This window comes from Pongo pygmaeus, chromosome 2 (genome assembly GCF_028885625.2).
Source record: "Pongo pygmaeus isolate AG05252 chromosome 2, NHGRI_mPonPyg2-v2.0_pri, whole genome shotgun sequence".
Lineage (NCBI taxonomy): Eukaryota > Metazoa > Chordata > Mammalia > Primates > Hominidae > Pongo > Pongo pygmaeus.
In genome coordinates, this window is record NC_085930.1 from 120,493,651 (window position 1) to 120,512,042 (window position 18,392).

Here is an 18,392-nt window from a genome sequence, read left to right on the forward strand (position 1 = left end):
AACTGAAGGAAAAATGTCTAATAACCTGATGACAGCAAATGTGTGTAATCTGTGGCATCTACAAAGTGGTTCTGTGGTGAACTTGGGAAGAGATGAAAATAATTATTCCCAATATTTAAACAAAACTCATAGTCATTCCCCAAATGTTAAAGTGAGATTTAGTACAGCCAGGGAATGGAGTCATCTGGTCAGTCTCTTATTGTATGTCAGCATTTCCCCCAAATTTTCTGTGGAATATTAAAAGGATTCCAGCCGGGCGCAGTGGCTCATGCCTGTAATCCCAGCACTTTGGGAGGCCGAGGCGGGCGGATTACCTGAGATCAGGAGTTCGAGATCAGCCTGGGCAACACAGTGAAACCCCGTCTCTACTAAAAATACAAAAATCAGCTGGGCGTGGTGACACATGCCTGTAATCCCGGCTACTCGGGAGGCTGAGGCAGGAGAATCGCTTGAACCTGGGAGGCGGAGGATGCGGTGAGCCGAGATCATGCCATTGCACTCCAGCCTGGGCAACAAGAGTAAATCTCTGTCTCACCAAAAAAATAAATTAATTAATTAATTAAAATATTTTAAAAAATAAAAGGATTCCATTGTCAGTAAGTTTGAAATGGCCCACCAACAGTGTAAAAGTGTTCCTATTTCTCCACATCCTCTCCAGCACCTGTTGTTTCCTGACTTTTTAATGACTGCCATTCTAACTGGTTTGAGATGGTATCTCATTGTGGTTTTGATTTGCCTTTCTCTGATGGCCAGCGATGGTGAGCATTTTTTCATGTGTTTTTTGGCTGCATAAATGTCTTCTTTTGAGAAGTGTCTGTTCATGTCCTTCACCCACTTTTTGATGGGGTTGTTTGCTTTTTTCTTGTAAATTTGTTTGAGTTCATTGTAGATTCTGGATATTAGCCCTTTGTCAGATGAGTAGGTTGTGAAAATTTTCTCCCATTTTGTAGGTTGCCTGTTCACTCTGATGGTAGTTTCTTTTGCTGTGCAGAAGCTCTTTAGTTTAATTAGATCCCATTTGTCAATTTTGGCTTTTGTTGCCATTGCTTTTGGTGTTTTAGTAATGAAGTCCTTGCCCATGCGTATGTCCTGAATGGTAATGCCTAGGTTTTCTTCTAGGGTTTTTATGGTTTTAAGTCTAACGTTTAAGTCTTTAATCCATCTTGAATTAATTTTTGTATAAGGTGTAAGGAAGGGATCCAGTTTCAGCTTTCTACATATGGCTAGCCAGTTTTCCCAGCACCATTTATTAAATAGGGAGTCCTTTCCCCATTGCTTGTTTTTCTCAGGTTTGTCAAAGATCAGATAGTTGTAGATATGCGGCATTATTTCTGAGGGCTCTGTTCTGTTCCATTGATCTATATCTCTGTTTTGGTACCAGTACCATGCTGTTTTGGTTACTGTAGCCTTGTAGTATAGTTTGAAGTCAGGTAGCATGATGCCTCCAGCTTTGTTCTTTTGGCTTAGGATTGACTTGGCGATGCGGGCTCTTTTTTGGTTCCATATGAACTTTAAAGTAGTTTTTTCCAATTCTGTGAAGAAAGTCATTGGTAGCTTGATGGGGATGGCATTGAATCCATAAATTACCTTGGGCAATATGGCCATTTTCACGATATTGATTCTTCCTACCCATGGGCATGGAATGTTCTTCCATTTCTTTGTATCCTCTTTTATTTCATTGAGCAGTGGTTTGTAGTTCTCCTTGAAGAGGTCCTTCACATCCCTTGTAAGTTGGATTCCTAGGTATTTTATTCTCTTTGAAGCAATTGTGAATGGGAGTTCACTCATGATTTGGCTCTCTGTCTGTTATTGGGAACACTTTTACACTGTTGGTGGGACTGTAAACTAGTTCAACCATTGTGGAAGTCAGTGTGGCGATTCCTCAGGGATCTAGAACTAGAAATACCATTTGACCCAGCCATCCCATTACTGGGTATATATCCAAAGGGCTATAAATCATGCTGCTATAAAGACACAGGCACACATATGTTTATTGCGGCACTATTCACAATAGCAAAGACTTGGAACCAACCCAAATGTCCAACGATAGACTGGATTAAGAAAATGTGGCACATATACACCATGGAATACTATGCAGCCATAAAAAAATGATGAGTTCATGTCCTTTGTAGGGACATGGATGAAACTGGAAATCATCATTCTTAGTAAACTATCGTAACAACAAAAAACCAAACACCACATATTCTCACTCATAGGTGGGAATTGAACAATGAGAACACATGGACACAGAAAGGGGAACATCACACTCGGGGGACTGTTGCAGGGTGGGGGGAGGGGGGGGATAGCTTTAGGAGTTATACCTAATGCTAAATGACGAGTTAATGGGTGCAGCACACCAGCATAGCACATGTATACATATGTAACTAACCTGCACATTGTGCACATGTAGCCTAAAACTTAAAGTATAATAATAATAAAACAAAATAAAATAAAAAAAAAGAATTCAAGCGATAATCTAAATAATTTGGGCAAAGGCCCATTTGGAGTGTGTCAACAAGATGACAATATTTCTATTAAAAGTAAAGATTTTTATCTATCAAAAAAAAAAAAAGTTTGAAATGGAACAATTACCCAACTTGTATCATCGCCATGCACATTAGCCTATTAAGGCCCTGTGAAGTCCTATAGGTTTTGTTAACCCTATAGGACTACAGTTTGTTTCCTATAGTTATTTGATCACAAAACCTGGTTTCTGTTGCTGTTGTTTTGTGGAGTATCAGTGATAATGATAAGAGAAACAGTTAGGGGAATGACTATCAAGGATTACCACGTATACAACCTACTAATTCCTCGTAAAGAATTAAAATATAACAACATCTAAAACAAAAATAAGTTTTTGTTTTTTTTTTGAGACAAGAGTCTCACTCTGTCACCCAGACTGGAGTGCAGTTAGCACAGTCTAGGCTCACTGCAACCTCTGTCTCCTAGCTTCAAATGATTCTCCTGCCTCAGCCTCCCCAGTAGCTGGGATTACAGGTGTGCACCACCATGCCTGGCTAATTGTTTTGTATTTTTAGTAGAGACAGGGCTTCACCACATTGGCCAGGCTGGTCTCGAATTCCCGGCCTCAAGTGATCTACCCACCTCAGCCTCCCAAAGTGCTGGGATTACAGACATGAGCTACCACTCCTGGCCTTAAAATAAGATTTCTTTTGATGATTGCATAATACTAAAGAAAACTGAAGTGCCTCCAGGCCAACAAATGTTTGCTGATAACTTTACTTAGTAAAAACAACAACCAAAATAACATTTACTGTATATTCAGTGATGCCAGAAATAAAAGACAAAAAGCCTATTTTATACTACTGTCACTTATACTTCTCATATGAATAAAAACATACAAATACTTGGGGTTGACAGCATTTTAAGTGCTAAGAACATATCATAACTGTGCTTATTTTTTGTATTTATTTTAAAACTCATTTGTCTGAAAACATCAAAAACTTTATGACTTCAGGAGCTCACAACCTTGCAATAATCTCTCCTCATATTACTGACTTCATCACGATTATCTACTGAAAACAAAACAATGGCACCTACTGAAGATTATTACAATACTTACCACATTACAAAAAGAATCCAGACCAATGCTATGTACATACTTAGTACATTCTGGATTAGACCAAGTAAAATTTAACAACAAGCTGAACAGCATTCTATAAAACAAAAACAAAAAGTCAGTTAGGCTAATTCTGTCTGTTTTTCTATGCTATGGACTCACAGTGAGAAAGAAGATAGTCTTGGAACTTGATGACTAAATCAGATCTAAACTCTTCATCCAGAATTTATCTACACTTACCTTAACAGAAGTTCTTTGGGTAACTTTTTGTTAATAAGGCCTTCATCATTGTTTGAGAAAACCTGGAAAGAAAAAAAAAAAAGGAAATTGTGAAAATGTTCTTTAATCAATGTGGAAAAAAATTAATTGTTTTTATACTACTAGATCAAACAGCCCCAATTATTGTCCTACAAATAGGGTGTTACTAATTTCATGCAGCCATCATATTCTAATATTGAGTTAATATAAAATATTTTATGCCCTATCACTGTTTCATAAAAATGGCAATACATGGCCATTTGATACTACATTGTACTAGAGGTTCTGGCCAAAGCAGTTAGACAAAAGATAAAAAAGACATCCAGATTGGAAAGGAAGAAGTAAAACAACCTCTTTTTTTTTTGCAGATGACATGATCTTGCATATAGAAAATTCTAAAAATGCACAAAAATCAATTAGAACTAATCAAGGAGTTCAGCAAGGCTGCAGGATACAACATATAAATATACAATATAGTTATATAAAAATAAACTGTATTTCCACATAGTAGCAATGAACATCCTGAAAATAAACTTCAGAAAACAATCCTATTTACAACAGCATCAAAATGAACAAAATACTTAGGAATAAACTTAACAAAGGAAGAATAAGACTTCCACATTGAAAACTTATACAATACATTGTTGAGAAAAATTAAAGAAGGCTTAAATAAATCAAAAGACATCCATGTTCATGAACTGAAAGACTTACTAGTGTTATGTTAGCAACACTTCCCAAACTAATCTATAGATTTAATGCAATCTTTCTCAAAATTACAGCTGCCTTTTTTACAGAAATTGAAAGGCTGATCAAAAATTCATATGAAAATGCAAGGGACCCAGAATAACTAAAATCATCTTGAAAAAGAAAAACAAAAGTTGAAAGACGCAAACTTCCAGATTTTGAAATTTACTACAAAGCTACAGCAATTAAAACAATGTGTTCACTGGCATAAGGGTAGACATATAGATCAATGGAACAGAACAGATAATCTAAAATAAAATTATAAAATTGGCTAAAATAAAGAGAATCCAGAAATAAACTTAAATTTATAAGCACTGATTTAAACGGAGAAAGAAGTCTTTTCAAGAAATGGTACCGGTACAACTGGATATATACAAGCAAAACAATGAATTTGGACCCCCTATCTCACTTCATATTAAAAAAAATTCAAAATGGCTCAGAGACTTAAATAAATATAAGAGCTAAAATTATAACCCTTAGAAGAAAACATAAGCATAAATCTTGGTGGCCTTGGATTATGCAATGGTTTCTTAGATATGACACTGAAAGCATGAACATCCAAAAAAAACTGATAAACCAGACTTCATCAAAATAAAAGACCTGGCTGGGCGTGGCAGCTCATGCCTGTAATCCCAGCACTTGGGGAGGCCAAGGCAGGCGGATAGCTTGAGGTTGGGAGTTCAAGACCAGCCTGGCCAACATGGTGAAACCCTGTCTCTACTAAAAGTACAAAAATTAGCAGGGCATGATGGTGCATGCCTGTAGGCCCAGTTACTCAGGAGGCTGAGGTGGGAGAATAGCTTGAACCTGGGAGGCGGAGGCTGCAGTGAGCCAAGATCGCGCCACTGCACTCCAGCCTGGGTTACAGAGCAAGACCCTGTCTCAGAAACACAAACAAACAAACAAAAGACCTTCATACTTCAAAGGGCACCATCAAGAAAGTGTAGGAAAAAAACCCACAAGATTGGAGAAAATATCCGCAAATCACAGATTTGACCAGGCACTTGTATGCAAACTACAAAGAACTTCTGAAACTCAATGAAAGACAACCCAATTTTAAAATGGGCAAAAGATTTGAATAGACATTTCTGCAAAGAAGATATGCAAATGGCCAATACATACATGAAAAGATGTTCAATGTAAGGGTAAGTCAAGGGTAAGTCAAAACACAGTCAGATACATCATACCCATAGGATGGCTAAAATAAAAAAGATACTAATATGTAATGGTGAACATGTGGAGAAACTGGAACTCTCATATACTGCTGGTGGGAATGTAAAATGGTACAGCCACTTTGGAAAACAATCTGGTAGTCCTCAAGGGTTAAAAAGAGTTACCATATGACCCAGCAACTCCACTTGTAAGTCAAGACTAAAGAGAAATGAAAATATATGTCCATACAAAAACTTGTCCATGAATGTTCATAGCAGCATTACTCTTAATAGCAAAATAGTGGAAACAATTACAAACTGTCCATCAGCTGATGAAGGGATAAACAAAATGTGGTATTCCAAAATGTGGAATATTAGTCAGCAATAAAAAGGAATTAAGTAATGATACATGTTACAACAGGAATGAGTCTTGAAAATATGCTATTGAAAGCAAACAAAAAAGGGTACATATTGTATGCTTCAATTTACATTAAATGTCCAGAAAACGCAAATCCATGGAGACAGAAAATAGATTAGTAGTTGCCTAGGGCTGGAAAATGACTGTGAATGTATATGAGGTTTCTTTTGAAGGTATGAAAAAACTCTTGAATTAGACAGTTGTAATAGTCACACAACTTGGTGAATATACTAAATCCCACTGAATTGTACTTTTTAAGTGAGCAAAATTTATAGTATATGATGAATATCTCAATTTTTAAAACCTGGATTAAAAAATCCATCGAAACAAACTGCAGAAGTGGAAATAGTGCCATAAATAGTACCTTACATTTATTTTCAAAGTAGTGTCAATGATGAATCTTTGTGTTGGATACATGAGACTAATTTTAGTAAGTGCCTACTGTATTCCAAGTTCCAGTGAGCACTATGTTAGATTAAATAGCTAAATTATCTAATATATTTCTAGTTCCTTGAGGTGCAAAGTTACTAACTGGACATTTTTTTTTTTTTTGGAAACGGTCTCACTCTATCAGTCAGACTGGAGTGCAGTGGCATGATCACAGCTCAACGCAGTCTCAACCTCCCTGGCTCAAGCAACCCTCCCACCTCAGCTTCCCAAGTAGCTGGGACTACAGGTGCGTGCCACCACACCCAGCTAATTTTTAAAACGAGTTTTTGTAGAGATAGGATCTCCCTATGTTGCCCAGGCTGGTCTTGAACTCCTGGGCTCAACTGATCCTTCTGCCTCGGTCCCCAAAAGTGCTGGGATTATAGGTGTGAGGCATTGTGCCTGGCCTTTCTTCTTTTTAATGTAAGCATTTACATTTATAAAGTTCCCTCTAAGTATACTGCTTTCATTGCATCCCATATGATACATTTTCATTTCTATTCATCTCAAAGTATTTTTAAATAGCCATTATTTCTTTCACCTATTGATTAATAATGTGTTAATTTGGGGCCAGGCACAGTGGCTCATGCCTGTAACTCAAGCACTTTGGGAGGTCAAGGCAGGAGGATCACTTAAGACCAGGAGTTCAAGGCTAGTCTGGGCAACATAGTGAGACCCGACTCTACAAAAAAATTTAAAAATCAGCAGGGCATGGTGGCATATCCCTATAATCCCAGCTATCCAAGAGGCTAAGGCAGGAGGATAGCTTGAGCCTAGGAGATTGAGCCTGCAGTGAGCTATGATCACGTTACTGCACTCCAGCCTAGGCAACAGAGCGAGACTCCGTCTCAAAAAAAATAAAGTGTTATTTTCACATATTTGTGAATTTTCCAGTTTTCCTTCATTATTGATTTCTAGCTTCATTCCATTGTTATCAAAGAAGATACTTTGTATTATTTTAATCTTTTTACATTTATTGGAACTTGTTTTGTGGTCTTACATATGTCTGTCCTGAAGAATGTTCCATGTACACTTGAGAAGAATGTCGATTCTGGTGCGATTGGGTTAAGTGTTCTACATAACTCTGTCAGGTTTCATTGATTCATAGTGTTGTTCAAGCCTTCTGTTTCCTTATTCTGCTAAGTGTTCTATTACTGAAAGTATGGCATTGAAGTCTCCAACTGATGTTGGGGTTGGTGGTGAATGACATGAAAACCTTCACATATCTCAACAGTCAGAACAATGGGCTTATTTTCTGTTATTACAAAGACTAGTGAATCAAAGTTGTGAGATTTCACCCCAATACAGGAAAAAAAAAACTTTCTAGCAATTAGAATAGGCCATACTGGAATGTCTTGCTGTTGAAGCAGTGATCCCCCATCTTCAATGCTCCTGCAGAGTCTACAGAACCAGGATTGTCAGAGAAAGGAATCCCTTCTTCAGTGGGAAATGAGACTAGGAAACCTCTAAGGATCAAATCTAATTTCCCAAAAGAGTCTTATAATCCAAGATCTTCCACTTACACCTTTGTAGACCTTGGGCATGTCATTTAACTTTTCTATGCCATAGTTTCCTCTTCCTCAAAATGGGGATATTAATGGAACCTGCCACTTTTCTATGCCATAGTTTCCTCTTCAGCAAAATAGGGATAGTAATAGAACCTGCCACAAGGGCTGTTGTGAATGAAGTAAGTTCATAAACGTAAAGTGCCTAGGACAGTCTTGGCATATGGTAAGTGCTTAACAAATGGTAGCTATGATGACAGCTGTGAAGTCTCCAATTACTATTATAAAACTACTTCTCAGCTAGGTGCAGTGGCTCACACCTGTAATCCCAGCACTTTGGACGGCCAAGGTGGGAGGACTGCTTGAGGCCAGGAGTCCAAGACCAGCCTGGTCAACATAGACAGACCTCCGTCACTAAAATAGAAAAAAGAAGAAAAAATTCTCCCTGCATTTCTGTCACTTTGCTGCATATATTTGTGGCTCTGTTGTTTGGTGCATATGTGCTTATAATTGTTATGGTTCCTGTAGGAATTAATCTTTCATCAACATATAATCACCTTTGTCTCATGTAACAATTTTTATTATAACTTAGTCTATTTTGTCTGATATTAGTATAGCCAACCCAGCTCACTTTTAACCTGTCTTTTGATCTAACAAGGGTCTCTTGCAGACAACATAAAATTGGATCATGTGGGAAGTTTTTTGCTTTTTTGTTTTTATCCATTCTGCCAGTGTTAGTAAATTTAATCCTTTTGTACTTATAGTAATTACTAATAAGGAGGGATTAACATCTGCCATTTTGCTGCTTTTTAAATTCTGTAGTGATGTGTACTGCTTCATAAATGCCAAGGATCAAGTAGGTTGACAGTGGTGTTCAAATCTTTTATATCCTTACTGACTTTTTTTTTCCTCCACAAGTTCTGTCAATTAGTGATAGAGGTGTTATATTCAACTATGATTGTGGTTTTGCCTCTTTCTCTCTTTGGTTTTGTCAATTTTTGTTTCATGTATTTTGAAGCTTTGTTGTAAGGTACATACAAGTTTGTTTTGTTTGTTTGTTTGAGACAGAGGCTTGCTCTGTCACCCAGGCTGGAGTGCAGTGGCATGATCTTGGCTCACTGCAACCTCTGCCTCCCAGGCTCAATGATCCTCCCATCTCAGCCTCCCAAGAAGCTGGGATTACAGGTGTGTACCACCACTCCCAGTTAATTTTTGTATTTTTAGTAGAGATGGGGTTTCACCATGTTTGCCAGGCTGGTCTCGAACTCCTGAGCTCAAGTGATCCACCTGCCTCGGCCTTCCAAAGTGCTGTGATTACAAGCATGAGCCACTGTGCTCGGCCCATTATGTATTTTTAATAAATTGATTATTATAAATGATCCTTTTTTCTAGAAATGATCCTTGTTTTAAAGTCTACTTTGTTAATATAGCAATATCAACTTTCTTACGCTTTTTGCATGGTATATCTTTTTCACCCTTTTTCAATCTGTGTTTTATATTTACAGTGATTCATAAAGACAGCACATAGTTGGACCACGCTACTTTATCCAGCCTGACAACTGCAAACTTTTAATTGGAGATGATGGTCTTTACATTTAATGTAATTACTGATATGGTTGATTTTAAGTCTGCCATCTTTATATTTATTTTCCATTTGCTTCTCTTCTTTGTTCTTCTATTCTGCTTTCCTGACTTTTTTGTAATGTGCTATTTATTCTGTTTCCTTCACTGACCTTACAGCTATACCTCTCTGTATTTTTTTCAATGTTTGCTTTAGTGATTACAGAGTGCATCTTTAACTTTTCACAGTCTAACTTCATTTGACTTCCCCTGCTTGTTGTGCACTTACTGTTGGATAGCTTACTTCTACTTCTACTATATACCAAATAATATGTTATTATTTCTACTTTAAGTAGTCCATATTTTTAAAATAAATGTATGTATTAAAGAAAGATATTTTAAAAGGTCCCTTATATTTATCCATATATTTACCGTTCCTGGTGTAATTCATTCCTTCAGATCTGAACTTCCTTTAGTATAACGTCCCTTCAACTTAACTTCTTTTAACATTGCTTGTAATATAGGTCTGATGTAGACAATTGTTTTTGCCTCTGTCAAAAATACCTTTATTTCTTCTTCACTTTTGAATATTGAATTCCAGGTTAGCAGATTTGCTTAAAAAAAAATACAGCACTTTAAAAAAGTTATTCCAGGCCAGGCACAGTAGCTCACGCCTGTAATTCCAATACTTTGGGAGGTAAGTCAGGAGGATCACTTAGCTCAGGAGTTTGAGACCAGCCTGGGTAACACAGTAAGACACTGTCTCTACAGAAAATTTAAAAAATTAGTCGGGCATGGTGGCATGCACCTGTAGTTCCAGCTATTCCAGAGGCTAAGGTGGGAGAATTCCTTGAGCGCAGGACATTAAGGCTATAGTGAGCTATATTCACACCACTGCATTCCAGCTGAGTAACAGAGTGAGAGGGTCTCAAAAAAAAAAATTATTTCATTGTCCTCCGACCTGCATTGTTTCTGACAAGGTGTCAATTATTCATATTACTGTTCACCTTTATATATTTTTTTCTTTTCTACCTCCTTTTAAGATTTCCTTTATAAAAATTTTTTATTTTCAGAAAGTTGAATCTGATGTACCTCAGTTTAGACTTCTGTCCCTGCTCTTCCCCTCCTCCTTCTTGAACTCTAGTTACAGGTATACTAGACAATTTCATATTGTCCCACAGATCTTGAATGCTGATTTTTATTGATCTGTCCCTAAGTTTACTGGTGCTTTCTTCTGCTGTGTGCAGTCTGCTATCAAGCCTATCAAATGAATTCTTCATTTCTAATATATTTTTCATTTCTAGCATTTCCACTTAGAGAAATAGTTTACATCTTTATCTTTCACATTTTACATCTTTCTGCTGAAATTTTCTGTTCAACATCTGGGCCATCACTGATACTGTTTCTGTTGCCTCTTTCTTCCCCTGACCATGGATCACATTTTCTTGTTTCTTTGTATATCTCATAATTTATTTCATGCCAGATACTGCGTATAAAAGAACATTAATTTATCTCCATAAAGGGAAGTTCCTTCTTCAATTAAGTTGCTGGGAAACCGGGAGTGGAGGCTCAATCCTTTTAATCTATAGTTGAGCTGGGTTTAAGATTGTAGTGTTAGTTCATGATTGACTTATAATAATTTCAGGGTGAAATCAGAACTTTACCTTCAGGAGATGCTAAAATCTGAGCACTGTTGAAGCTTCACAGATCTCTGAGCTTCATAACCTATGCAAGGTTTCTGAACTGTGAGATATCTTCCCTCCTCTCTGCCCTCCCCTCACATTCCAGCTTTCAGCTAGGGTGTTGTCCTTGGTCTCCAATGGCACCTTCTGCCTTCTGTGCCTTGAGGAGATCTCTCTTTGCTCTGTTATCCTGACTATGCCTTCTCAAAGGCTGACTTGTCCTCAGTAAAAGCCTAGATAATCATAAAGAGATTTCTTAGCTGTCTTGCCATGCCCCCAGCCTGTTGCAGGCCCAGCCTTAGACTTCATAAACCCCCTGGTGCACTACAGGGATTTCTCTTAACTCTCCTGCCCTGCCCCCAACCTTCGGCAGAATCCACCCACCTCAGCAGGATCCTTCTTAGCTCTCTTTCCCTTGCCCCAGCATCCGAACTCCTATTCCAATGTACTAATTGAAGGCCCATGGGAAAAGTTGGCAGGTAGGTGTAGTCCTGCACTGTAGCTGGAACTCCTCAGGATTCCAAATTGTCACTCCAGCCTATGTGCAGTCAGTAACTGTTGACTTCTCTTTGTCTATTGCAAATTCTTCCTCTTGCTGTTCCACCATAGATGAAAGTATCTATGTATCTCTCTTTTTTTTTTCTCTTGAGAAGTCTCACTGATTACTTTCCAGATTTTTGTTTCTTTAGTTTTTTTGTGTCAACTCTGATAGGTTTTTTAAAATTATGATTTTGTACCTTCTCTGACTTTTCTCACTACCAGAGTGGGAGCAATAATGTCAACTGTTGCAACTTTCAACATCGTAACAGGAAATGGAAGTCTTTATTATCCTTTTTGATGGAAGAAAAACAGACTTGGAGAAAATAAATGACTTGACCAAGGTTCAGAGCTAAGAAACAAAAAAGCTACAATTTGAACTTACATCTCATGACTACAACTCCAGGGCTCTTTATGCTGCACAACAGGTAGTATAGGCTGTTTGACTCTGGGAAAGTCATTTAACCTCTCGGTATTTAGTATTACTAGCTTGTAAAAGGAAACGACTGTACTAGATAAACTCAAAGTCTCTTCCAACTCTAACACTCCAAAAGTCGATGAAGTCCAATTCCTGCTTTCTTCATCCCTGCTCCAAACTTTCTCCTTCCATAGTCTTCATCTCAGCAAACGGCAGTACCTTCTTCCTCTCGCTCAGGCTCAAATCATCAAAATCATTTATATTCCATAACCAATCCATCAGCTAATCCTACGGATTACTGCAACAAAAATGCCATAGTCACCCTGCTTTGTCCCTTCTCCCCTAATTTTACTCCAGAATGGTTCTCTGATAAAATATAAGTCATATACGCCACTCCTCTACATAAACCCCACCAATCCCTTCCCCTTCCATCACAGGAAAAGTCAAAATCCTTTACACAGGTTAAAAGTCCTACATGATTTGACTCCCTTAACTACTTTGATCTTACTTCCCACCACACTCCCCTCTCTTACTACACTCCAGCCCCACTGGTTTTCTTGCTCTTCATCCAACACACCAGGCATGTTCTTGCCTTGGCACCTTTGACTAATGCCCTCTCCTGACACAGTCTTTCTTCAGGCATTCCCATGGCATATCCTCTGCTCAAATGTCACCTTATCAGAGAGGCCTTCCCTTCTATTCTACATTAAAAGCAACACCTTCCTTCCCTCATTCACTCTCCAACCCTACCCTAGAATTCTTTCTCTCCTACCCAGCTTTATTTTTCTCCAAAGTACTTTTCACCACCTTATCTGTTTATTATCTGTCTCTCTGCCACTAGAATATAAGTTCCATGAGAGGAGAGCCATCCTCGGTTCGCGCACTGCTGGATATCCACTGACTAGAACAGTCACTAGCACACAGTAGCACACAATAAATATGTATTGGACAGAAACCCAAAGAACAAAAAAAAAATCAATGGAAAGACACAGTTGTAGAGGCAGCACTGAGAACTGGGAAATCTGAGTTTGAACCTTGATTCCGACTCTATTAAAAACTTCCCAATAAATGCCCTGTTCTGTCTCCTTAGACTTCCCTGCTCCATCCCTGTCTCTCTCATGGCCACCCTAGTGCTGGAAGAGGAAGTGGCTGATATAGACACTACACAGGATAGCAGTGAGATTCAAAGTGAGGCAGAGAAAACAGCAATAAAAGTGTAGCCAACCCATAGCTGTCCATATCTGAGCTTTGGCTGTGTGAACTGGAAAAAAAAAAAAAATAGTAAATCCTTCAGGATGCCATTAGACAACATGACAACAGCTTGTCATAAAATTTAAAAGAGCCTGCTGACTCAGCTAAGACATTAAGGCTCTTAATCTTGGTGTAATTAGTACATTTGTGCCAGGCACTGGGCACAATCTTTAGTTTGCCAAGAAGCCATAATGTAATGGTTAAGAGCCCAGGCTTTGGAAACAGACTGGTTGAGTTCAAATCCTGACTCTGCCACTCACTAACTATAGGACCTTGGGCAAACTGCCTACTCAATTTAGCCCTATTAAATGGAAATAATGTCAAACTCAGGCTGGGTGCAGTGCCTCACACCTGTAATCCCAGCACTTTGGGAGGATGAAGTGGGAGGACTGCTTGAGCCCAAGAGTTCGAAGTTACAGTGAGCTGAGCCACTGCACTCCAGCCTGGGTGACAGAGTGAGGCCCTGTCTCCAAAAAAATAAATAAATAAAATAAAATAACAAATGTCAATTTCTTAGGGACATTGGAAGAATTGAGTAAAATAAATGTGATCAGCCCAGAACTGGATACAGAGAATGGGTTCTATAAAAAAAAGCTATTGTTACAATTACTAAAAATTACTCCCTACCCCACAATAGTGCAGACAGAAGGGAGATCAATATTGTCAAGAGAAGGAAAATTACTAGAGACATCTCTACTTTCCTTGATCTATTAACATAGATCTCATATAAATTCTCTTAACTATGTCATATAATGACAAAAAGACCAAAACTGTCTGTAAACCTTGAGTTAAAAAAAAATCACTTTAGGGTGGGAGGTTCCAAGATGGTGGAACAGGAACAGCTCCAGTCTATAGCTCCCAGCGTGAGTGACGCAGAAGACGGGTGATTTCTGCATTTCCACCTGAGGAACCAGGTTCATCTCACCGGGCCTTCTCAGACAGTGGGTGCAGCCCATGGCGCAGGGCGGCGCATTGCCTCACCTGGGAAGCGCGAGGGGTCGAGGAGTTCCCTCTCCTAGCCAAGGGAAGCCGTGACAGATGGTACCTGGAAAATCAGGACACTCCCACTCTAATACTGTGCTTTTCCAATGGTCTTAGCAAACGGCACACCAGGAGATTATATCCCACGCCTGGCTCGGAGGGTCCCATGCCCACGGAGCCTCGCTCACTGCTAACACAGCAGTCTGAGATTGAACTGCAAGGCAGCAGAGAAGCTGGAGGAGGGGCGCCCACCATTGCTGAGGCTTGAGTAGGTAAACAAAGCGGCCGGGAAGCTCTAACTGGGTGGAGCCCACTGTAGCTCAAGGAGGCCTGCCTGCCTCTGCAGACTCCACCTCTGGGGGCAGGGCATAGCTGAACAAAAGGCAGCAAAAACTTCTGCAGACTTAAATGTCCCTGTCTGACAGCTTTGAAGAGGGTAGTGGTTCTCTGAGCAGGGAGTTTGAGATCTGAGAACGGAGAGACTGCCTCCTCAAGTGGGTCCCTGACCCCTGAGTAGCCTAACTGGGAGACACCTCCCAGTAGGGGCCGACTGACACCTCATACAGCTGGGTGCCCACCTGAGATGAAGTTTCCAGAGGAATGATCAGGCAGCAACATTTGCCGTTCTGCAATATTTGCTGTTCTGATGCCTCTGCTGGTGATACCCAGGCAAACAGGGTCTGGAGTGGACCTCCAGCAAACTCCAACAGACCTGCAGCTGAGGGTCCTGACTGTTAGAAGGAAAACTAACAAACAGAAAGGACATCTACACCAAAACCCCATCTGTACATCACCATAATCAAAGACCAAAGGTAGATAAAACCACAAAGATGGGGAGAAACCAGAACAGAAAAGCTGAAAATTCTAAAAATCAGAGCACCTCTTCTCCTCCAAAAGAACACAGCCCCTCGCCAGCAACAGAACAAAGCTGGATGGAGAACGACTTTGAGAGAAGGCTTCAGATGATCGGTAATAACAAACTTCTCCAAGCTAAAGGAGGATGTTCGAACCCATCGCAAAGAAGCTAAAAACCTTGAAGAAAGATTAGACGAATGGCAAACTAGAATAAACAGTGTAGAGAAGACCTTAAATGACCTGATGGAGCTGAAAACCATGGCATGAGAACTATGTGACGCATGCACAAGCTTCAGTAGCCGATTTGATCAAGTGGAAGAAAGGGTATCAGTGATGGAAGATCAAATGAATGAAATGAAGTGAGAAGAGAAGTTTAGAGAAAAAAGAATAAAAAGAAATGAACAAAGCCTCCAAGAAATATGAGACTATGTGAAAAGACTAAATCTACGTCTGATTGGTGTACCTGAAAGTGACGGGGAGAATGGAACCAAGTTGGAAAACACTCTGCAGGATATTATTCAGGAGAACATCCCCAACCTAGCAAGGCAGGCCAACATTCAAATTCAGGAAATACAGAGAACGCCATAAAGATAATCCTTGAGAAGAGCAACTCCAAGACACATAATTGTCAGATTCACCAAAGTTGAAATGAAGGAAAAAATGTTAGGGGCAGCCAGAAAGAAAGGTTGGGTTACCCACAAAGGGAAGCCCATCAGACTAACAGCAGATCTCTTGGTGGAAACTCTACAAGCCAGAAGAGAGTGGGGGCCAATATTCAACATTCTTAAAGAAAAGAATATTCAACCCAGAATTTCATATCCGGCCAAACTAAGCTTCATAAGTGAAGGAGAAATAAGACCCTTTACAGACAAACAAATGCTGAGAGATTTTGTCACCACCAGGCCTGCCTTACAAGAGCTCCTGAAGGAAGCACTAAACGTGGAAAGGAACAACCGGTACCAGCCACTGCAAAAACATGCCAAATTGTAAAGACCATCGATGCTAGGAAGAAACTGCATCAACTAACAAGTAAAATAACCAGCTAACATCATAATGACAGGATCAAATTCACACATAATAATATTAACCTTAAATGTAAATGGACTAAATGATCCAATTAAAAGACACAGACTGGCAAATTGGATAAAGAGTCAAGACCCATCAGTGTGCTGTATTCAGGAGACCCATATCACATGCAGAGACACACATAGGCTCAAAATAAAGGGATGGAGGAAGATCTACCAAGCAAATGGAAAACAAAAAAAGCAGGGGTTGCAATTCTATCTCTGATAAAACAGACTTTAAACCAACAAAGATCAAAAGAGACAAAGAAGGCCATTACATAATGGTAAAGGGATCAATTCAACAAGAAGAGCTAACTGTCCTAAATATATATGCACCCAATACAGGAGCATCCAGATGAATAAAGCAAGCCCTTAGAGACCTAGAAAGAGACTTAGACTCCCACACAATAATAATGGGAGACTTTAACACCCCACTGTCAACATTAGACAGATCAATGAGACAGAAAGTTAACAAGGATATCAAGGAATTGAACTCAGCTCTGCACCAAGCAGACCTAATAGACATCTACAGAACTCTCCACCCCAAATCAACAGAATATGCATTCTTCTCAGCACCACATTGCACTTATTCCAAAATTGACCACATAGTTGGAAGTAAAGCACTCCTCGGCAAATGTAAAAGAACAGAAATTATAACAAACTGTCTCTCAGACCACAGTGCAATCAAACTAGAACTCAGGATTAAGAAACTCACTCAAAAGTGCTCTACATAGAAACTGAACAACCTGCTCCTGAACGACTACTGGGTATATAACGAAATGAAGGCAGAAATAAAGACGTTCTTTGAAACCAATGAGAACAAAGACACAACATACCAGAATCTCTGGGACACATTTAAAGCAGTGTGTAGAGGGAAATTTATAGCACTAAATGCCCACAAGAGAAAGCAGGAAAGATCTAAAATTGACACCCTAACATCACAATTAAAAGAACTAGAGAAGCAAGAGCAAACACATTCAAAAGCTAGCCAAAGGCAAGAAATAACTAAGATCAGAGCAGAACTGAAGGAGATAGAGACACAAAAAACCCTTCAAAAAAATCAAAGAATCCAGGAGCCAGTTTTTTGAAAAGATCAACAAAATTGATAGACTGCTAGCAAGACTAATAAAGAAGAAAAGAGACAAGAATCAAATAGATGCAATAAAAAATCATAAACGGGATATCACCACCGATCCCACAGAAATACAAACTACTATCAGAAAATACTGTAAACACCTCTATGCAAATAAACTAGAAAATCCAGAAGAAATGGATAAATTCCTGGACACATACACCCTCCTAAGACTAAACCAGGAAGAAGTTGAATCCCTAAATAGACCAATAACAGGCTCCGAAATTGAGGCAATAATTAATAGCCTACCAACCAAAAAAAGTCCAGGACCAGACGGATTCACAGCCTAATTCTACCAGAGGTACAAAGAGGAGCTGGTACCATTCCTTCTGAAACTATTCCAATCAATAGAAAAAGAGGGAATCCTCCCTAACTCATTTTATGAGGCCAGCATCATCCTGATACCAAAGCCTGGCAGAGACACAACAAAAAAAGAGAATTTTAGACCAATATCCCTGATGAACATTGATGCAAAAATCCTCAATAAAATACTGGCAAACCAAATCCAGCAGCACATCAAAAAGCTTATCCACCACAATCAAGTTGGCTTCATCCCTGGGATGCAAGGCTGGTTCAACATATGCAAATCAATAAACGTAATCCATCATATAAACAGAACCAAATACAAAAACCACATGATTATCTCAATAGATGCAGAAAAGGCCTTTGCCAAAATTCAACAGCCCTTCTTACTAAAAACTCTCAATAAACTAGGTAATGATGGAACGTATCTCAAAATAATAAGAGCTATTTATGACAAACCCACAGTCAATATCATACTGAATGGGCAAAAACTGGAAGCATTCCCTTTGGAAACTGGCACAAGA

General features: G+C 39.1%; 1 protein-coding gene across 2 annotated transcripts in view; it reads right to left on the bottom strand.

Moving 5' to 3' along the window:
* Positions 1–18,392, bottom strand: part of FBXL2 (F-box and leucine rich repeat protein 2) — a 131,532-nt gene that overhangs the window by 107,047 nt on the left and 6,093 nt on the right. For both annotated transcript variants that reach the window (XR_008501775.2, XM_054483780.2), the window contains exon 2: positions 3,821–3,882. Coding sequence is in view for 1 of the 2 variants with exons in the window: in XM_054483780.2 (XP_054339755.1) it covers positions 3,821–3,882 (62 nt within the window). In the remaining variant the exon portion in view is untranslated. The remainder of the gene's footprint in view (positions 1–3,820; positions 3,883–18,392) is intronic.